The 23,974-nt window shown below is 26.4% G+C and overlaps 1 protein-coding gene across 1 annotated transcript; it reads left to right on the forward strand.

The window, feature by feature from the left end:
* The first annotated feature begins 1,079 nt into the window (after positions 1-1,079).
* LOC100209087 (nascent polypeptide-associated complex subunit alpha) lies at positions 1,080-8,870 on the forward strand. Its single transcript, XM_065810715.1, has 7 exons — positions 1,080-1,268; positions 1,350-1,447; positions 1,652-1,977; positions 5,563-5,595; positions 5,710-5,805; positions 8,510-8,632; positions 8,713-8,870. Exons 2-7 carry the CDS (start codon positions 1,351-1,353, stop codon positions 8,725-8,727), a joined length of 690 nt encoding a protein of 229 aa, XP_065666787.1. The 5' UTR covers positions 1,080-1,268; position 1,350; the 3' UTR covers positions 8,728-8,870.
* The last annotated feature ends 15,104 nt before the right edge of the window (positions 8,871-23,974 follow it).

Raw genomic sequence — 23,974 nt, forward strand, 5'->3', positions numbered from 1 at the left:
ATTTTTTTTATCTTTATTATAAATATATATAAAAGTACCTTATTTTTTTTAATATCTTTTTTTTAATATTCTCAAATAGAATTACTTTAGTTTCCTGCTACAGGATTTTTTGGTGTTTGAGCAAACTCCAGACATTTTTTTGTTTATGCTTATGTCAAATAAGGGTGCTTTACAAAAAATTGCAACGATTGGAACCTAGGAACAAAAAAGTCTCAAAATTCGCAAAATAAAATATTACTATTCTTAACTAAATTAATATTCATCGATAAAATTTAAATTTCATTCAATAATCACTAATATAGCTTAATAATAATAATAATAACATATATATCATTAGCGTTTAGTATTAATTGTTGTTCAATTGAATCGTAGTCGGTAATGTATATAGCAAGAAACCGAATACGAATCCATGATGAAGTTAGAGCTATTTGACGTCTTTTAAATGTAAAGGTTTTGCACCAGTTTAACAACTTATCTTTTATTCCAAATGAGTTAAGCTTTACTCATAACCTGTATTGAGACATCGAATCAAACGTCTTAGTAAAATTTAAAAATGCTAAATCAACACTTTTTTTTTTTGAAGAGCAAAGGTTACAAAATCTGTCATTTTTAATTTGTGATATTTCTGTACATGAGGAAGGAGGGGGGATAAGCCAAGCAAATTTAAGGGGCCCATTTCCAATGTTTGAAACCCTTTTACAAATTTAAGGAGCTTTTTTTTTTTTTTTTTTTTTTAAGTAATACCTAGCAGAAATGACAGGTTGGGGCACCCCCAAACCCAAAATTCATAGCACTGATATACATATAGTTGTTAATTTGGAGTAAGTATCAAAAGTATATTTCTCATTTCCTAACTTTTTTATGTAAAATTATTCATTTTCCTGTAAGTTTTTTCAATTATAAATTTGTTTTAAGTTACTAGACATCTATAGTAAACTGTTCTTTAGTAAAGTTTAAAATAAAATCTTTTTATTATTTTTAACTCAATCATTTTCAAATTTAACAAAAGAATTATAAAAACTAGCAACTTAAATAACTGGTAAATAGGTATATTGTACAAAATTAATTATAAACACGGCAATGAGTCGGTTACCGTAAACTATATTCAATAGATTGGCTTTCCCATGTGATAATCTAAAGCTTTACGCAGCTGCATTCTTTAGACGCCAAACAAAATGGTTGTTGTCGGTGCTGTTGTCCTGTAAACATCCTCGTCTATCTTTTTCATCTTTATAAAAAGTTATTCAAAAAATCAATTAAATTTCAAGGTAACTATTTAAAACCGTATTTTTGTTTTTATTTTTTTTGAAACATTTGTAGCTGAACAGTATAACACACATGAAATTTAGAATGACGGCTGAGGTTGAAAAGCCGCCCAGCGAAACAAAATCACCGATTGCAGAGATCGTTAATTCAGTTGAGGATGGGCTGAAAAGTAAAGTGTCTGGTATTTTTTTTTTGAAGATTTAATTTTTGTTTTTATTGGCACATGACCATTCAACTTATGCATTTTTTAATACCGTTTTCTAAGTTCAGTTATAACTTTTTAAACGTCTATGTCAACGATCTAAATACTGCAACCTAAATATACCACCTTTATTGTTTGCAATGTATTTAAAAAGAACATTAATGTGAATTAACTTTTTTGCAGCATTGCCAACAGAATCCTCAGAAGTGACAGCTACATCTGAAACTGATAGTGATAGTGACGATGATATTCCTGAACTAGAGAGTGCTGGTAATACTCAACCAGCTGATGCCTTTTCTGCTGCTCAAGAAGATCCTGTTAGTAAATCCAAACAAAGCCGCAGTGAAAAAAAAGCAAGGAAAGCTATGTCCAGGCTTGGACTAAAATGTGTGACAGGAGTTACTCGTGTTACTATTAGAAAGTCAAAAAATATACTTTTTGTGATAAATAGACCTGATGTTTATAAAAGTCCTGCTGGAGATACTCATATTATTTTTGGAGAAGCTAAGGTATACTTCTTATTCATTTGTATTAACATTAAAGTCTGTCCTACGATGAGAAACATAATTTGAGCTGCCATAGTTCAAAGATTGTTATATAATTTATTGTTTTTATTTAATTTATTTTTTATAATTATTATTTACTCCTATTATTTGCTCTTTGAACTTGCAATGAATTATTGATTATGAGATCTGAGGACAAAGTAATAAAAACAGTTGAATATGTATTTGCTATATGTGTTGTTATAAATGTGTAATATATGTGGTTAAAATTTAATGTGTTATCATGTGTTAAAACAAATAATTGTTTAACAGTATTAGTCGAAACAAAAGAAAAATGGTTTAATGTTTCAGTAAAAATGCCATTTTATTTTCTTAAATGCTTCGCTATGACAAATTTCTTTAGAACATTGAATATATTTTTTTTATAACTCAAAACTTGATTTTTACAAATAAGGAGTTGATTTTTGGCTAAATAGTAGTGATAGTATTAGTTTAAAAAGATATGCTCTCATATATCATGAGTATAAAAACGTTACAAATGATTAATTTTCAATAATTCTTTTAATTTGATATACAGATATATTTTGTAAATAGTTAATATACAGAATATGATAAAAGAGAATATTAAGGTGTGAAAACTGTGACATTTTACAAAGTATGACAAAATTGATAGGTCTTAGGTTATAGAAAACAGAATCAAACTATCAATATAATGTTTTCTTGTATTTATAATCAAAATGTGTATCAGCTGAAAAGCATTAAAGTTAAGGACATGAATGTTTAAAACAATAGGTCCGTTAATTTTTTTTCTTTTCATATTTGCAAACTTTGCCAATAAAAATGTTTACTTTTATTAGAATTTTAAAAATATTGTTGTTTTTTTGTTTTGAAAATACTGAAATTAAAATCTTGGTTGCAAGATAGTTATAGTAGTTGCAAGTTTTTAATTAAGCCGATTTTTATAATTTTGTCAATAAGATTAAACTTAAAAGATAACTGTGTTGCTATTGTAAAGCCTATTGAAAATAATTTAGCTTATCTGGTGTTATTTATTATTTCTTGTACATTTTTCCATTAATCATTTTGAGAAATTATTTTTTCAATAGGTAAATGTGCCCTGTGATGAGAAATATTTACTGAGCTGCTTATGTTCAAAATTTATTTTAAAAATATATTTATTCTTATTATTATATTTATTTATTATTATATTTTAATATTAATATTTTGAACATGCAATGATCACGGATTATGAGATCTGAGGGCATAAATAATGGGGGGAAAAATTATATTATTTTGACAATTAGACTGTTTCAACAATATTAAATATCTTTCTCTACTGAATTATGTGTTGTTTTTATAAAAGTTCAATTAAATTGACCTTAAGAACAGGATTAGATATGTTTTTGTTTTTTAAATTTTAGTTTAATAAAAAATTATTCAAGTTATTTTTTAATTTGCTATTAAAATTTGTTTAAAAATTTATTGTAGGTACTTTTATGTCAATGGACAGTGGTTTTATATTTATAAAAAGTTAAACCGATAAAGAGCAATGTGCCTTTATTAAATCTGTTTTAACTTAAGTTTATTGGCATATTTATTTGCATTTTTTTATAAATTGCTTATATCAGTCTTGGCCAGGAAAGCATTTATTCTTTAGTTTTGATTAGAATAATTCAGCCCAAACATTTAAATTGTTCTCTGCAATATAAACATAACATGTCTCTAGGGTTAGGGATCCTTTTAACTAAAATTAATAATGAACTTAAATAACCTCAACCTTAATAGATTAAGGTTGAGGTTATTTAAATATGGTTGGAATAAGTTTAGTTGTTTATCTTAACTAATGTTTTAATATTATAGGAATGATTTAATAGTATTAAATACTATTTATTGTCTAATGAGTATGCCAATTTAATTATTAATAAAGAGATTCTTATCAATTCTTCACAGTAACAAACAAAATAAAAAATAAGAAGTTATACTTTAATAAATAAATACATTATATGATATTCATTAATACTTCATAAAAGCATAATTGAAGATCAAAGTTATTTAACCCGTAACAGCTTTTAAGAAAGTTTGTCTCTTTTTTTCTTAACAAAATTTTTCATATTTTTATATTAAGTGTATTAACTTTAATGTTTCTCATGTAAAGTTTATTAAAGATGCTTTTAAATTTAATCATTGTTTAAAGTTGTTGCATATAAAAAATTTTCTTTAAATAATTTATAAAAATCTTGTATACTGTAAAATTGCAGGAGTTCACCATGTAACTTTGGTCATTTAAGAAAAAATATAAAAAAGCATGCAAAACTCAGGTTTTACAAAAAAAAATCTCAAATAATATTTCTAATTAGTTTGTAAATATGAATCTTTAAAAAAAAAAAATTTATATGCAGCCTATTGACATTATTCTATAGCAAAACAACAATTTGAAAAAATGCATATTATTAAAATCTAGAATAAGCAAATTATTAAAATAAATGATCATATTTAATCTTAGTATTATTAAAAATTGTCAAATTAATTATATTTACCAAAAAAATTATTAATTTCTAACACTTAACTACTTTTTTTATAAAAATTTGTGAAATTTTGAAATGTTTTAACTTTGGTCATTCATGGATAAACAATAAAGGAGACAATTAGTAGTGATATTGTGAAATGTTGGTAAGTGTCACGAATATAAAATTTACCTGTAAAATTTGACAATTTTATAATCGATGCACACCATGGTATTTTATTTGAATAAAAATTTTGATAATTTCAAAACTAACTGACAGTTTTTTAAGTTCGAAAAAATATAAAGCTTGTGTCATTTTTTTTGGAGATAAAATTACAACTCAACAACAATTATGGATGCGTTGCGAATCCTGTGACAATTGGTTGTGCTGTTATACTGTGGTTAACAATACGTGCAAGAATTGCCAATAAACATACAAAGCTAATTTAAAGCTGTGTTTTTTTGTTGATTACAAAAACCTTTTTAAAATTAATTAAAAATATATTAATTTTATTTGTCAATGGTATAGCAAATGTGACAATGGCCGGAGTAATAAAATAGTTGACTAACTACAATAAAAATACTCCCTCCTTAGTTAATGGTATTACCTGAATTTATATCATAATTTTACAATAAAATGACATTTAAAAATTAATTTTCATTAATTGTGACATCAAGTTTGTTATATGTCACTAGTATTTATATAGTGGCTGAACTTATGAGATGGTATTAAAAGTTTGGTCAAAGAAGATTTTTATTTTATATTGAGTAATAGTTTTTATTTTTTTATTTTTATTTTTACAATATCAAATATCAATAAAATTTTCTCTATGTTTCAGGAGAAAAAATTGAATTTTTTTGTTTATGCATGATAAATAAATGTCAAAAGCTTAAGTTACCAACCTTAGGCAATTACAGTAATCAAATAATATAAATATAAATTTATATAACTTTCATTGATACTTTAATTAAAATCATTTGGTACTTTATTTTAAAAAGTTTTGCTAATATAAAAATGTTAGTATAGATAATCGTGTCCAAATTATTTAAGTAACATAATTATCTTTTTTTAAATGTTTTTGTTTCAGATTGAAGATTTAAGTCAACAGGCGCAAGTACAGGTTAATAAAAGAAAATATTATTTTTTCAAAAAGTAAACTGTAATTTATGTTATGCAAGGGCAAGTACAAGCATTGTTTAGTTTAACATTTTTATATTAGCAATATTTTTTTCAGGCTGCAGAAAAATTCAAAGCACCTGAACCAGTAAATGCCAGTGCAGCAGAATCTAAGACAGAACTTGTCAAAGCTGAAGAATCAGATGATGAAGAGGTTTTTATTGTTATTTTTATTTAATGTTTTCCCTGCTTTTTTATCAAAGTATTCTAAAATTTTTAAGATTTTTTTAAGTCATTATTTGTTACCTCTTCTTTTGAAAATATTATTTGTTACCTTCTCTTTCTGAACCATGTTAGTCAAGTATCTAGTTGTTTTGTAAACAATTGTTTATAAATTAATTATGGTATTGAAATGTTAGCATTGGTTTTTTAATGAAGGTATAAAAATGCATTAAATAGAAACTTTATTAAATTAAACTTAAAAAGTTTACCATGTATCAGAGTTTTTCTATAATTTTGCAATAATTTTTGTCTATTATGTAATCATAATATCACAATTTTAATATGTAAACACAATTTTAAGTTAAAAGAATTTTTTTTATAAATATATCCTTTTTTTTTATATATATATTTTATCTATAATTGGAAGCCACCAGATACTAATGTTGTTATAGATATAAGTTGTTTGACATTGATTTTTATGAATCTTGTTATTTCCTTACAATACAAATATATTACAAATATACTAAAGTATTCACTAGATACACCTTCTTTTCGTTGAACCATGTTAGTCAAGTATCTAGTTGTTTTATAAACAATTGTGTTCATAAAATAATTATGTTATTAAGATGTTAGCATTGGTTATTAAATGAAGGTATATTAATGCACATAATGAAAACTCTTTGAAATTAAACTTAAAACAGTTTACTATGTATTTGAGTTATTTCATGCTAATATGCAATATGTTATCTGTACTAATATTGCTTAATTATATAGAATGTTAATATGGGTATAATGCTCTTTTATTATTCAACTAAAACTTTTATTGTAACAGTTAAATAAATTTATAAAATAGGTTATGTTGAGTTGTAAATAAGTTCTATTTATTGTAATTTGCATAATATTATATTTGAAACAAAGAATGTAGTTACAATGTTAGAATGTTTAAGTTTTTATACCCTGTTTCTAACCCCTAAAAAAAATGCAGTTTGAAATGCTGGCAAGAAAATTAAAGTATAAAATAACTAGTTTTAAAATGTTTTGTAATATTGCTGCCATTTTAAAACTAAATTTTACTTAAAATTGTTTTTTACTCAACATTATGAAGATGATTTTCAAAAAATTAATAATTGGTGTTTCTATATACCTTTAGGCATTATTTTACGTTTCTGGGACAGGTTAATTAATTCACACTAAACCACTTCTCAAAAATATTTGGTTTAAATAATAAATACATAGGCTCGTAAATTTTTATTTTAATATATATCTTAAATTTAGCTTGGGTTTTTTCTTTATTTTTTGTTTTCTTACAATACATAAAAATTATGAGCTACATGCTCAATTTAACTCTCCGCTTTATGCTTTTACATATACTCTTACATTTTTATTGCTTTTATTTATTTCATTGTAAAAATATGGTCCGGATGGTCTATGCATACTGCATTTGGAGAGGAAAATAACAGTGGGTGCATAATAAAAGCAAGTTTCTGAAAGCATTAGTTTTAGACAACTTTCTTATTGAAGCTATAAAAGCCTTAATTTTAAATAAATAAAAAATAAAAACGAAATATTATTAATCACCTGATACAATCAAAAATTGTGTCAGCATATTTTTGTTAAACTGTAACTGCATTTTTTGTATTATGTAGGCAACTAATTTCTAGTACCTTTTTTAATGGCTTTACAGCACATCTTTTTTCTGAACCATGTTTGTCAACTGTCTAGTTGTTTTATAAACTATTGTTTGTAAAATGATTATGATATTAAAATGTAAGCCATGGTTATTAAATGAATGTATGACAATGCATAATATAGAAACTCTTAACTGCCTACCTAAAAGTGTTTAGGGTCAGTAAAGAATCATCGACCTTGTTTCTTTGTTTTATGGTAACTCTTGGTGCCAAAATATTTTTGCAGACGTTCAAAAGTTTGAAGTCGGCAATAAAATACTGACCTCATTTTTCCTAATTGCAAAAGTTGTGTTTATATATACATATATACTCACATGTTTATACACATAAGTGTATATGTGTGTATATATTAGTGATGTTAATTGACTGCTTTTTGCACAATTCGACACAATGGTATCTGGCATCAGTCTTTTTTTTTTAGTTTTTCTAACTGATTTTCCAACCAATAGCATTTTAATATTTTCATCCTGCGTTAAATAAATAAACTAAAATTATGCATTACTTTGAATTATTTTGAGAAATTGTTTATAAACTTTAATTTAACAGCTGAATGTACTTTTACTTTTATTACCGTAAAAAAAAAGTAAGAGTACATACGGTTGTTCTACTGTTATAACCTATTTAAGCATTGTCGTCTATGTGTTTAAGTATGGCCTTGTATATTTCTATATGGTTATTGTTTAGATATCTAAATTACTAATGAATTAATTAAAAAATTACTAATAAAGAATTCTAAGTAAACTGCTTATCTTAGTACCATTTTCTTTTTAAAATTGAAATTAAAAAAGCAGTGAAATTATAAAAAAAGTACTGATTCCTTAAAAAAAATTTTCACGATTAAAAGTTGTATGGTTTTATATTTTCAAGAATATAATAATTAATAAGTTAATTCATCGGTATCGGCTAAAAATGTGCTATTACGGTACATCACTAGTGTATACACATACATATACACTTTATATTTCATCTTTTAGTATGGTATATTTCAAAAAGTCTCTTAATTTTTAGGTTGATGCAACTGGTGTTGAAGAAAAAGACATCGAGCTAGTTTGTCAACAGTCGAATGTGTCACGAAACAAAGCTATTAAAGCTCTTAAAGCCAATGACAACGATATTGTTAATGCAATTATGGTGAGTATGATAGAGTATTGCTTTGATGATTTTTAAAATGTCTTACTATATTTACTTTATCAATAAAATTTTGTTTTTAGGAGCTGACAATGTAATTACTTCAATTTTTTACATATAATGGTTCGACTTTTATACTGTTCGTCTTGTGAAAAAGACGTCTTGCTAAAGAATCATTAACTGTTTTTGCTATGCCCATGTAACATAAATCTACGTCATGTACGTCAATAGTTTGTTAGAAGTGAATGTTTTACTTCTGAGAATCCTTGTTCTTAGGTTTTGGCCTTATCCTAAGGCAGTGAAAAATTATTATTAAAACATCTAATTGGTACTAGTTATAACTGAATGAAACAAGGAGAGTAAAAAGTAAGCATTAAAATTAAATGATCTCTACCGTATTATTTTCGCCTCGTGTTTCAAAATTTTAATAATAATGTATTTTAATTATATTGTTGAGATTTTAGAAGTTCATTGAACATCAATTTTAATATACGTTACATGTTTGAAAGTTCGATAGGACTTGATTAGCTTTAATCTCTCTGGCAGAGTCTTACCAACTTAGGGTGCGTGTATATTATTTTATTACAAACATCAAACTTTATTTTCTCTCATTTTACGATTAATCTCAAAATAACATGTTATTAAATTACGAGTTGATTTCAATGTTAGGCGTATTTAAAAACACTCAACCTCATAAAAGTGGCCGTAATTACGAAATGCGTAATATTTGTTATCAGAGGATATAAGTTATTAACAGTGGTAGAGAGTTAAATTTTGTCTTATTCCTAAAATCTGATGCATAACTATGAACTCGATAAACTTGATTTAGTACCTACTCTTATTTGTCGAAACTAAATGCGTTCATAGTTGCTTTAAACAATAGTAATGCACCAAATTTTAAGAATGATTCAAACTTTAACTGGAAGATTGATATTGGCCACATTAAAACAATCAAAATACGGCTCCTTGACTTATGTTTTCGAAGTTAATAATTATTACTTTGACAGCCCAAGTCAATATTGTCAACCTACCTCTCCTTAATTTTGCATTTTCGATAAACATTAGGTAAGTCAACGTGCTAGCATGGCCAAGTGGTTGCACTCAGCTGAACAAGAAAGCAGAGGTTCTAGTCCAACCTCTGGCGTCTCATTTAAATTACAATTACTTTTAAAGTATTTAATAGATTATATGCAAACATACGTCACGCAATTACATACTTGAACAAAGGACATTGTTTTTTAAATCTAAAGAGCGGGGGGGGTTGCGCAGTGATACTAGTGTTATTTTAGTTATACAACAAGTTGTTCTTGCACGAAAAATATTTTTCTTGCACGTATAGAATATAATCTATAGAACTATGAAGATGTTCTGGTATGCGTTTTAAATAACAAAATTATTAAAAAATGCAACCTGATAATTTCGACTTAAATTAAAGCAAGGGGTTTGAAAAGTATTTTTTGAATAAGAACATAATTGAAAATTTTATATTTTAATTAGACCTTTTTATTTAATTTATTATTTTTAAAAACAATTTAAACTTAATTAACTAACATTAATATAATAACGAAATTTAGAGTTACTGCTATTTTACCATGCCCCGTTAAACATTCTGAACTGAGTACACAACAACGGCAGAATTTAGATAAACATCAAAATAGTATTATACTCCTTTTTTTTTTTTGGCCTAACTTTTAAATTAGGGATCGTCCATAAATTCCGCAAAGCTAAATTTCACTAATGAACAAAACGAAAAAGATCAAAATTTTACCTCGCAGAGTTGTAACTTAAATTAGAAATCAAAATAGCTAATTAGTTAAATTACAGATCAAAATAGCTCAATATACGAATAACGATTTTAATCCTCAATAAATTCCACATATAAAGAGCCTCATTTAAAATCTATCTCAACAGCTAATATTGAAAAATGTTTTTTAAATCTTATAAATAATAAATCCTACGATTGTTTTAAAATAAGTGCTGAACATCTTAAAAACTCTCGCTGTAATAATCTTCTAATGTAACTCGCTTCTTTTTATAACAGAATGTTAACAAATGGAAAGGTTTCCCAATGTTTATCAACCGCCACAATTATTCCATTAGTAAAGTCTTATAAAACATCACTGGAAAATCCTAATAACTACCTATTTTTACGAAACTTCTCGAATATTTTATCGTACACATATGTCCAGATATCACAGAGAGTCATTCACACCAATTTGGGTTTTAAAAAAAATAGCTTTTTACGCAGAATTTCTTATGAGTGAAACAATAACACTATAAACATAACATTTCACCTGTTTATATATGCAGTTTAGATGTTAACCAAGCTTTTGATAGTTGTAACTGGGAATTACTATTTGAGAAACTATATTATCAGAAAAAAATCCCGCTCTCGGTAGTTCATACCATCTCATCGTTATATCGGGTTGGTACTGCTAATGTATCATATCTTGAATTCACATCAGAAGAGTTTAGGTCGTCTTAGGGAGTTCGACTAAGGTCTAACATGCTTTCGCCTCATCTTTACAATATTTATACTGAAAATATTTTAAAGAAAATTGTCTCAGAATCTAAAGTAGGAACTTTAATAAATGGGATATACACTGGTGTTATTGCGTGTGCGGATGATATAACTTTGCAAAGCTCAACTATATCTGGTCTTCAAAATCTTATTAACACCATTCAAAAGGACGGAATATCAAACTTTATCAAACTAAATACAGAAAAAACTGAATTTTTAATATCTGGAGTAAGCTCGATCATCAATAACGTGATTTATTTTTACGACGCTCCTATTAAGTTTCAAAGCAATTTAAAACTTCTTGGTTTCCTTTGGGATAATGAGAATAAAAATATGATGGCAACACTCCAAAAAACAAATTAAATGAACGTATAATGCAATTTTTATCTGTTGCAAAAGTTCTTATAAGAAACGGAATTCGCTTTTGCCAGCCTGCTACAATTATTTGTTTATTTCTCTAGATGTTCCAACGCTATTATACGGATTACAACTGGGTGGTTGCAACAATAAGTTTCTATAAAATATTGATAAAGTTGGATGATCTGCCTTCATTTTTTAATATTTCTAAGCATAGTAAAAATCACCTCCATTCTTTTTTCAAAGTAGACTCTGTATTAAACATTGTTACTACATTATAATGACTCAGTTGCCGTGTATAAATAATCAAAGTTTATTTGTAGGTGAGATATTGCTAATATGCAAGCAGTTTGGTATAAATATGCACAAATGTATGATCGAGGGTAATAAAATTAAAACTGCACGCCCTAAGTGTTGGATGCCAATATTGCCGCAATTTTAAAACAATCTTTCCAATTATGGAATTTAAAGGAACAAAGACTTATATTTAGAACTTTGATGGAAGAGATCATTCCAAGAACAATACAAGAACACACAGCATTTTCTTTTTTTTTTACCTACAATTTATGTAGTTACTGGGTGTTTAAAAGAATATATATTATCTTAGGTTTAATGAAAATTGCCACCTAAAAGAACTTAAGATCTCCTTTTTTAAAAATAAATTTAGCGTTGCGTAATTTATGGACAATCCCGTTGCGTTTTATTGTCTTTAGTTTTTAATAATCTAAGATCTTCTTAGTTCTATCATTTGTATAGCGCTGCGTACAAACGTCTGTAAACGTATACGTCTTTAGCATATGTTGAATTTGAAAGCGCACAAAACCAATGTGCGCTTTCAAATTCAAATGATATGCGTTTAGGAGAAAAACAAACCTAATTATAAATCTTTTAGAAGCTCTAGGTATGCGGAAAAGGTGCGCATGGTAATTTTTTTACTCTTCAAGTAATTTTTTTATTTTACGTAAAAATATTATAGTAAACAAATAATAGGTATAGAAATGATTGTAGAATTGATAAGTATAGAAATGGTAGGTTTAGTAAAGACCCGTATTTTATGAGTCCGGAAAGCTAGGATATTGGATTAATAGGATTTTGCGGCCGACAAGCTTAAAAATGCCATATTTATCAACAGGTTTTCTAGTTCTAAGTTCCTTTTTACTCACAGATTAAACTGCATTTCATCCCATTTTGGATGATTGATCTTTCTTATATAGTTTCTTACCATCTTTATTTACATTAAACACTATTAATTATCAGGTTAAGTTATAAAAATAAGAATTTCTTTGGATTTATAACTAATATTGTTTTTCTAAATAAGGAAACAAATACTTTAGATTAATAAATTAAATAAATAACTTGTTGTCCCGATACTCACCACAAAAGTCATTTTACTGAAACTGATACTAGTCAAAAATTTTAATTCCAGTAGGGAGTTTAGTCACGGAAAAAAAACTTTCGGTTTGATATTGAAAAACTCCAAAATACGAATGAAATGATTTTATGTAGGTGTCGAAGAATAAAAACCCACCCATGAAAATTAATTATATACATATATATATTGATGTATTATTTTTCAGAAAAGAACGTAGAACATTTATTAATGTGATGCCGACAGTTTTCTCTTGAACTGAAAAAGTTATTCTCTTTTAAACGATTCAATTTTGTGTAAATACCAGTAAATTAAGTTCATCTGGAATCACGTGAAAATAGGTTCTGCAGCTATTTGTCTGTTATGTACATAACTTTTTTATTAAAAAAAAAAAATTATATAGGATGAATTTTTTGTTTTCTTTAAAGTGATTTTTAGAAATACCCCCGTTTTATTAAACGCACTGCGCGTAACTAAGTGATAACTTTCTGCGGATTTCTTAGTTACTTTATTTATTAATTTTTTTTTTTAATTATTTTTTTTTTTTCGTCATTAAAAAAAAATAAGCTTTTACAATGTTTTTACAACATAAAAATATAACATTAAAGTTTCGACCGGAGCCAGCAGAAGACATGGTCTTATCATCCAGCCCCGTTAATATAACTAAAAAATTCAGCCGATAAAAATGAAAAAGGAAAGTAGAAACTATAGAGAAAACTGATTTAACAATCAATTTACTATTTGCAGAAAAAAAAGAAGAAGAAAAAAAATGTTTTAATTATTTTTTTAAAATTATTATTATTTTTAATTCTCTATTTTATTCTACTTTTATTTTTATTATACACGCACACACACACACACACACACACACACACACACACACACACACACACACACACACACACACACACACACATACATGCAAATATAAGTCCGTTCATATATACATACAAAACCAAATAAATTCTGTTTTATATTCCATCTACAAATGGCGTAAGTTATAATAAATATTGCATTTACAAATTCCGTTATTATTATAATATAGAATAATATCAAACATGTTTTAAGTACCATACAATATAATTAACATGTTGCGTCAATTTATTAGATATTAGATAATTAACATTATCAAAATTTTTAATAAAAGGATAGTAATTGCTTTGTATCAAAATCAAATAAGTGTTGTTTTGTTGCACGTTTAAATTGTTGAGTTGAAGTTAAAGTTTTTATATTACTCGTTAAAACCAAGTTCCATAACCGCGGCCCTCGGCAAGATATCGAAAAATCAGCTTGTTTTAATAATGTTTTAGGTATACAAAAGTTATTTATTGAGTATTTAGTTTCGTATTTGTGGTTTAAAGAAAAAAAGTAAGTTTGGAAAATGCTTGGTAGCATACCATTTTTAAACTTGAACATAAAAATAAGTATATTAAGAATATTTATTTCATAGACATTAGGCTCTCCAATTTCTCTTAGTAGTGGTCTGGCACTAGCGTATTTATTTGCATTTAATATCAAGCGACTTCCTCGTTTTTGTATTTTGTAGATTGTATTTAACTTTGAAGGATAAGTACTTGCCCAGATAACGTTGCAGTAGCTGATGTAGCTATGAATAAATGCAAAATAAATATTTTTTAAACAATTTGCGTTCAGGATATGTTTTGTTTTATACATAATACCAATAATTTTAGATATTTTATTTTCTATTACTTTGATATGATTACTCCAGCTAATATGTTCATTAAGAATTACGCCTAAAAACTTGATTGAGTATTCTCGTTTAAGTTTTGTTTTATCAATTAGTAAATCAGGTAGTTTTAAGGGGAGGGTTTCAGATTTTGATAATTTTGTAAAAAGAATATATTTACTTTTTTCGACATTTAAAGAGAGTTTGTTAGCCTTAAACCATTCGTTCAGGTTCTCAAGTTCTTGATTAACAGTGTTAAATAATAGGCTAATGTTTGTGTGGCTAAAGAATATTGCGTATCATCAGCAAAAAGGACAAAGTTAAGTATGTTAGAAGATAAGTAGATATCGTTAATGTAAACGAGGAATAACAATGGACCAAGAATTGATCCTTGTGGAACCCCACAAGTAATGTTTTCAAGTCGTGTTACAGTGTTGTCATATGATAAAACTTGTTTCCAATTATTAAGGTAAGAGCGAAACCATTTTAAATTGTTATTTCTTATTCCATAATTATACAGTTTATAAAGAAGAATCTCATGGTCAACTGTGTCAAACGCTTTTGAAAGATTGAGAAAAACCCCAAGAGTGTATTTATTGTTGTCAAACCCATTTAAAATTTCGTTGACAAGTTTGACTATAGTGTGTTCTGTTGAATGGTGTTTTTGAAAACCATATTGGTTATTATTAAGCAGGTGGTGGTTTAACAGGTAGTTGTAAAGTCTATTGTGCATTATGCGCTCTAATACTTTTGAAATGCATGATAAAATAGAAATAGGCCTGTAGTTAGAAGCTATAGAATCATCTCCGCTTTTAAATATAGGAACAACTTTTGCTAGCTTTAGCTGATTAGGGAATACCCCATTTTTTAAAGACAGATTACAGATATGCAGAAGGGGATACTCAATAATATCGTAGACATTTTTTACAACGTTCACGCTAATGTCATCTAAACCTGGACTTTTGTTTTGTTGTAAGGTATTAAATGCTTTTTTAAGCTCATCCGGAATTATATGAAGCTCGTTCATAACTGACGCTTTTTTTTCTAAATGCGATTTATAACATTTTTTTCCAAAAGTTATTTTATTAGCTAGTTTTTCCCCAATTTTTATGAAATAATTATTAAATTTCTCTGCAATATCTATTGCCTTATTGGCTACTGTATCATTCTCATCTGTTTTTAAGTATTGCGGGAATACTTTGGTGGCATCTTTTTTTTTCCCTGTTACCTCTTTAATTACGCCCCATGTTTTTTTTTTGTGTTACCACTAAAGTTTTCTAATAAATTGCAATAATAGTTTTTTTTTGAATGCTTTTTTAATTTTTCAAATAGATTTTTGTATTGTTTATATATTTTTTATATTCGTTTTTATAAGTCTTTTTTTTCAAAAACTTTTCATAAAGCTTTTGTTTTTTTTTTGAAGATTTGATAAGACCTTTTGTCATCCAAGGACTTTTAAGGTTTTTGAATTTAGTTAACTGTTCAAGCTTCGGAAACGCTTTTTTGTACAAACTTGCAAAAGTGAGTTTAAAAATATTGTAAGCTGTGTTAGTATCTTTACAATTAACAACCTGATCCCAGTTTTCCATTGCTAAGTTGCTTCGGAACTTTGTTAAATTTGTTTGATTTATTTGCCTTTTTGTTATAATCATTGTTTGTTTTCTTTTTTGTTGTTGAAATTTTTAAGTAGAAAAAATATTGGAAAATGGTCACTTATGTCAGATTTTATTATTCCGCTTTGAATGTTAAATTTTATAGTATTATTTGTAAATATGTTATCGATGAGGGTAGCGGTTTGGAGAGTTACTCGAGTCGGCTTATTTATTAAGGGTACTACGCCGTGCTGTAAAAGATTATTTAAAAAGCATTTGACATTGCTATTAGTTTTTATTTTTAAAAGATCCAAATTAGTATCTCCCATTATATATAAGCGCTTATTTTTAGCCAGTTTTAGGTACAGATTTATATGTTTTTTAAAAGATTTTATATTGCCATCTGGTGGCCTATATAAGCCAGTTATATACGCATTTGCTTTGTTTTGGTTTGTTAATTCAACCGTGAAAAGTTCACAGTTTACGTTCAGTATGCTGAGGCTTTCTACTTTTTTAAAGTGTATTGTATTATGTATGTAGAAACATATTCCTCCGCCAGTACCTCTACTACAAGTTTGATGGAGAGCTTTATATCCTTGTAATTGAAAATTTGAGTTTATGGTATTTTCGTCTTTGCACCATGTTTCTAAAAGGCATGTTACTGTAAATTCGTGACTTATGTCTTTTATCATTCTACCATACCATTACTCTACCATTCAATCTTCCATATCAATCAATCAATCAATAATTTATTTCTGAAATAAGATTTTACATTCAAGGATGTTTACAAATAGTAAATTTACTAATATAAAATAAACACCTGCTAATGTTAATAATATCTAATTCAAATAAACATAATGCTAATTTTCATAATATATAATAAAAATAATAAACTTTATAACATAAAAATAACGGTGGTAATAATACTACTAACAATAATAATAATAGTAATAATAACAATAATAATTATAATAACAATAATAATAATAGTAATAATAACAATAATAATAACAATATAAATATTAGTAGTAATAGTTAAAAGTAGTTAATAATAGTAATGTAAATATTTTTAAAAATAACAATAAGCAATAGTAATGACAACAAAATGTATAATAGAAATTAAAAAAAAAAAAAGTACTAAAGACAACAAAAATTGATTATAGAAATTATAAACATTAACTATATTTTTTTTAATTAATAAATCTATAATAATTATTAATATTAAATAAATCTATATTAATTTTTTTAACTAGATTTCTTTTTAATTATAAAGATAAATATTTATAAAAAAAGAGTCATTTTTGATAATAGGGTGTTTGAAACCATCACCCTTACATCCACCCAAAGACAATGATAAAACTTCTATATTTGACTGTAGTCTGATAGCTAATTACAAAACATCTTTTATATAAAAATTTATATTTTCATTAAAAAAAACAAACACTTTTTTATAAATATTGTTAGTCTTTATTGCCGGTATGGATGGTGGTTTTGTGGCCCTCTTGCCCCCAGATGCGCCCGTTACCTAGAAACCTTTATAAATTTGATGATAACTCTTGTATCTATCTTTTGATACCCAGATATAAACTTTTGGATAAATATTGATTAAGTTATAATAGTTTTAGTTAATAAAAACTTTATTTTGACCACAGTTTCTGCAACAAACCCTAATATCGAAAATTCGGTATTTAAAACTTCATAACTTTTTGTAGGGTGGTTCGATTTTGAAAATTTTTTCACTTAAAATGATATATAACAACCTAGAATTTGATGAGTTTAAAAATTTCATGTAACATACCTAATAATATGTTTATAACAATAAGTAAGATAACGTTCATATTTAACAGAACATAAGTAACAACATTAAACAAAATGTTATTAAAATACATTATTATGTATTTTTTGACACTATAGACTATCGTGTAACCCTCTGTTATAAGTACATCACTTGGCTGGCAAAGTTGACAAATCTTACTCTACACGTTTACAAAGTCACAGCACTTTGAAACAACATAATATAAACATATGTACTAACTTTAAACATAATAAATGTGTTAAAATATGTATATAAGGTTAAATATATACATATTTAAACACATTTTTAAAAATAATTATATAACACATATTGACACATACACAAACAATAAAAAACACTTTACATTATTATAAAAACACATTGATAAAACAACTATAAAGCACTTATTACCACATACACATACATATCAAAAAAGCATAAATGCATACTATAAACGTGTACAAACAAAAATTTTAAAAATGACGCGAGAAAATTTAGAAAGATTCAAAATAAACAAAATATATATTTACAAACAATACTCCTTACCTTTTTTTTTTCATAAGAACAGTCATCTTCATAATAAAATTTAACCTTTACATATAATATCATGTGACATGCCATGTCAGTGTTGGCACAAAATTTTAATTTTTCTAAATTTTCTAAAAAAGAACAAAAATAGTTAATGGCATCACAAAAATTTTAAAGTAGTAATAACCATTTTATGGAAATAGCATTAGTAAAACTTTAAATAACATCCATACCCCTATTTTCCATCTAAAAAATAAAATAATAAAACTGCTAAAAGAAAAGCTAAAACAAACAAAATATAAACGATTTAAAAAATTAAAATCCTTTCTACTTAAGATCCTTGCTACTTCATCTAATAAAAATTTAAATCCTTTCTACTTGATCTAATAAAAATGTATATACAACTATTCTATATACTTGCTTCAATTATAATATGATCTTAACGATGATTATTTATCTTAGTATGATTCTTTATGTAATATATCTAAACTAATAATTAAATTTCATAAGGAAAAAAGTTTCAACTCGCTTAAGAGATCTTTCTCCGATGACCGCGTGAATTTAGAGAACGCGTTCTTTCAAAGCATAACTAATAAAACGACATTAAACATTAAACATTTCTGTAGTATTAAGATTAAGATTAACTATATTTTTTTAATATAGTAACATATGGAAAAAAAGATCTGTTATTTTTATTGAACATTATTATACATTTTTGTGCATTAATGCTGATATTGATATAGTATGATTTTGGTTGATATATCTAGCTGAACTTTTTTGATAAGTATTATTAACTTTTTGATAAGTATTATTAACTTTCAAAATAAGATTTATTAAATCATTTACTGAAGACTTCAGTAAATATAAACTAAATATAAAATTAGAAACAAATTACTTCAATGAAGTAATTTGTTTCTAATTTCGGTAAATATTTAGGTAAAAATTTGTAGTCAGTAAATAAATAAAACTATTTATTTACTGAATAAAAAGTTTTAAAGTGTTGTTAATTAAATCATCTGTATATTTATCATTAAGTTTTTTATTATTTTAACTAACCTGTAAGTTTTATATATAACATTGTATATATTATTTAAAACTTACTTTCATTGTAACATTGAATCTTAACATCATACCTAAATTGATATCAATAAATTTAATTAACTATAAGGTTATTTATTTATCAAAACAATGATTGTTTTGATAAATAAATAACCTTATAGTTCATTAAATTTTTGGATATTAATTTAGGTATGATGTTTAGATTGATTTAAATTTATATATTTTCTTGACTTGATTTATGAAAAAATAGTTTAGATAAAATGTTTAATGAAGAAATTTATAATTGGTATTTAACGTTAAAAGATACCTCTAACAATGCATTATATTGTAAATTTTGCAGTGATTTTAATGTTCAGCTCCTCTGCTATGAAAAACAATTAGCTACAAAGATAAATAGATTAGTTGATAATATCAGAAAATTAAAGGAACAATGCAAAAATAAAAAGTTGGATTTGTTATTAAGTGAAGCCTTTATTCCACCTGTGACAAATATTCCTAATAATACATCTATTAGTTCTGAAGTTTGTAAAGAAACAATCCTTATCAGTAAAAACAAAATGCTCAAAAAAGAAAATAAAAATTTAAAAAGGAAACTTGAATCGATGATGGATTTAGAATTGGATTATTTTAAGCATCTAAAGGATTTTGAAGATATGTCAAGCAATCTGCAAATACTTATTTCAAAAAACTCAATATTATTGAAAACAAATTAGAAGTATTAAAGTCCAAAAATAAATCATTTAATGTTAGAAATTTGAATAAAAAAATAAAATATCGTAATACTCAACTGAAAATTTAAAAAAATGAAATAAATTCATTAAAAAATGAAACAAAATATAAAATGCCGCAATTAAAAAAAAAAAATAGAAGATATTACTTCAGTTCTTAAAAATTCCGATATAAACATTTCTGAATTAAAAAACGAGAAAATAAAGCTGCAAAAAAAAGTGAGTCATTTAAAAATTATTTTGCAAAATAAAACCAACTATATTAATGACTGCAATATGAAAGATGTTATAAGTTTAGAGGATGAAGTTGTTTCGTTATGTAATAAGACAAACATTTTAAATGAGGAGAATCAAGAACTTCAAAAATTGGTTTCTTTGTTAGATGACAAGGAAGTAATAACATTTGAAGATGGCAGATGCAGTGATGACATTCGAGAAACTATCATGAAACTTCTTTCAATGAACGTGAGTATGAATAGTGTCAATGGAGTCATAAAAGTAGTATTAAACAAACTAGCAAAAAAGAACATATCTAGGCTACCATCAGCTGCTGTAAAATGTAGGTTAATGCAGGAAGCTTCAATTTTAGATCAATTTCAAGTTGCTGAAGCAATGCTTAAAAATAATTTAACAAATAAAAACTCTAATATAGGCAATTGTTTGCATGATGATGGTACACAGAAATACCATAAGCATTATCAAAATTTTCAAATTACTACAATCAGTAGGAAAACTTTATCTTTTGGTTTGTCAGAAGTGGTTGGAAAAGATGCGACAACTGTCTTGCAAAACTTTACTAATATAGTAGATGGCATTTGTGACGTTGTTAGCAACTCAGCCACTAAAAAAGAAATTAATTTTGCTAAGTTAATAACATCAATTAAATCAACAATGTCGGATTTATCTTCAGTTAATCTTTTTAACTCACAGTTAAAAACATTAGGAGAACAACTTTTGCCGATTGCAATTAATAACTGGCATTTGCTTTCTTCAGATGTCAAAGACAATATGAAGGATATGAGTAATTTTTTCTGTAAACTTTATTTGCTCGCTAATTTTGCATCTGAAACTGATAAGGTTTTGAATTCTTTTGAAAAAATTCTGCTTCAAAATGATTTTGAATCTGTTTTTGCTTTTAGTGGTAAAGAATGTGGTGTTGTAAGGTTAGTTCGTACCACATGTAAGGCATTTCATTCATTAGTGAAGAAGCTGGTGTTGCATCATGGTTTAATTCTTTTCTTTCTTCTCGTAATGATAAATCTTTTTTTGTTTCATTTATTGGAAATTGTTTTAATATTTTATATTACAATGCAGCTGCCCTATCATAAGGATGCTATAACAGAATTTCTTAATGCTTGGCCTAACCCTAATAATTTATTAAAAGCAATTAAAGAAGACATCACAAATCTTGTATTCATTGCTGAAGTTCGTGCATTAGGTATTGTTGACAAACTACTTACTGGTCCAATGTGGCGAACTATCAAATCACTTGATAGTATTTTATTTTTAAACCCCTACCTACTTCGCTTAAAAATTAGACTTTTATCACTATGTATGGATGCATCTTCTTTATTATTTGCTAATGGAAAAATTTTTGAGGATACTAATCTTCTTCATCAAGATGTGGTTTACGCCAGACTGTTTGAATGCACTCAAAATGATAAGTTTGATTCTTTAACTGTGCAATCATTTGAAATTATTTTCCATGCAATTCTTGTTATTTTAGAACGTCAGTGTGCTAATCAGTTACCAGGTGGTAAATATTGGAATCCATCTAACTCTTTTGTTTCTGTTTCAGTTTCTGAAGCTGCTTCTAATGTCCCTGTCATTAATGAAAAGCAAATATGATGAAAGAAAAGAAGCTCTTAAAAAAGATAAAGCTATGCACCTTCTAGCAAAGCAAGAAGAAAAAAATCGAGAAGAAATTAAACTACAACATAAAAAAGTTGCAGCTTGTAATGATTTGATAAATTTAAATGTAAGGGCATGGATATCATTAGAGGAAGTAGAGGAAATAGTTTCTAATATAGAAGAGCCATTGAAATCAAAAGTACTCCTTGCTCAACTTAATTTTTATCGCATAATCTTAGATGTCGATTGTGACAAAAAACTTTTTTGTAAAACAAAGGTAGAAGGAAGCAAAAGAATAAACTTGTCTTCAGAGGAATTATATAAAAATCTTCTTATTGTTATTCAAGCAAATTTAACACCAAACAAACAATCTTTAACTAATATAAGTAATAATTTAAAGCCTCATAAAATACGTGATGCAGCTGTTGAAAACAAAAAAAACGAATTTATGGAAAAAATTTAAGATGCAAGACTAAACAAATTAATAGAGCAACAAAAAAAGCACTCCTTATCAAAATTTATTAACAATCCATCTGATTTTGTAGGTTTTCTATACAACATCGTGTTAGAGAAGAAGATGCTCATGAAGTATCTTGGGAACGTGCGCAAGTGGTTCATATTGATCAATTAAACGGTAGAAGAACTACATACCTTGTTAAGTATGATAACGAACCTGATGAAATATGGTCATTTCCTTTATCAATTGATTTTGAAAAAGGTGATCTTATTCTTTGTAGCTAGGATTGCAAGGTAATTTTATTTAATGTAAATTTAAAATAATGTTATAGTATATATTAATCTTATTTTTTTTATTGTTATGTTCCAATAAAGTGTTTTTACTGCATTTGAGTTCAGTGGTTTTTACCTTTATAAATAGTATGAATCATATCTGATATGTTTATCTGTACCAATTTTGTTTATTTGTTGTTGTTTATTTGCAGCTTAACTGCACTTTATTATTTTAAAAAAAAAAAGCTTATGCAAAAATACTATAACTTTTACATGAACTGCCTATCAAGTAAAGGAAAGAATCCAGAAATGGAGGGCTAACCTTAGGCTAATTTATTATTACTTTTACATGAACTGCCTATCAAGTCAAGGAAAGAATCCAGAAATGGAGGGCTAACCTTAGGCTAATTTAGTATTACTTTTACATTAACTGCCTATCAAGTAAAGGAAAGAATCCAGAAATGAAGGGCTAACCTTAGGCAACATGACAGCTCACTGATGGAGTGCAAAGTCCTATGGCTTACCTTCTCGTTGGTGCACTTCGTTAAGTAAGTTAGACAATTTTGTCTAATTTATGAACGGAATAGCCAAGGCAAATTATGTATAATATAAAATTGCATAAATTTACAGATATGATGTCTGCAAAGTTTTGAATGAATTTTAAAAATTAATTCAAAATAATTTGACTATATGTTGCAAATCAAATAATTTGCAACATATAGTCAAACTTAGGTACATTAATAGTGCGATAATTTATTTCGAAGAAAAAACGATTTAAGACATCTTTAAAAAATTTAAGACAAATAGATAGATAAGATAATCCGTATAAGTATTTCCGTGACTGTTAATCTATGTTAATTCCATATCTGTTAATCTATGTACTCTCAATTTCCTAATACAAGAGGGAGGGGGTAATAAAAGTGTGGGTGGGGGTGGGGAGTTAAGTCAAGATTTAATAAACCGGGAGGAGGGGTCAGAAATTACACTGAAAGTTTTATTACTTATCAGTAACTAGTATATATTTTTTAATTTTTAAAGCTAATTTTCACTGATTTTCTTTTTTAGTTTTTAAATATCATTTTTTTGTTAATAACAAGTAAAAAATAATAAACGGGAGGGGGGTCTTAAT

The sequence above is a fragment of the Hydra vulgaris genome, chromosome 11, assembly GCF_038396675.1.
Source record: "Hydra vulgaris chromosome 11, alternate assembly HydraT2T_AEP".
Lineage (NCBI taxonomy): Eukaryota > Metazoa > Cnidaria > Hydrozoa > Anthoathecata > Hydridae > Hydra > Hydra vulgaris.

Excerpts from the sequence above, each read along its gene's own strand:
- LOC100209087 (XM_065810715.1), top strand. The coding sequence starts at position 1,351 with ATGACGGCTGAGGTTGAAAAGCCGCCCAGCGAAACAAAATCACCGATT. Across the intron at positions 1,978-5,562 it reads TTATTTTTGGAGAAGCTAAG|ATTGAAGATTTAAGTCAACA; the intron begins GTATACTTCTTA and ends TTTTTGTTTCAG. Across the intron at positions 5,806-8,509 it reads AAGAATCAGATGATGAAGAG|GTTGATGCAACTGGTGTTGA; the intron begins GTTTTTATTGTT and ends CTTAATTTTTAG.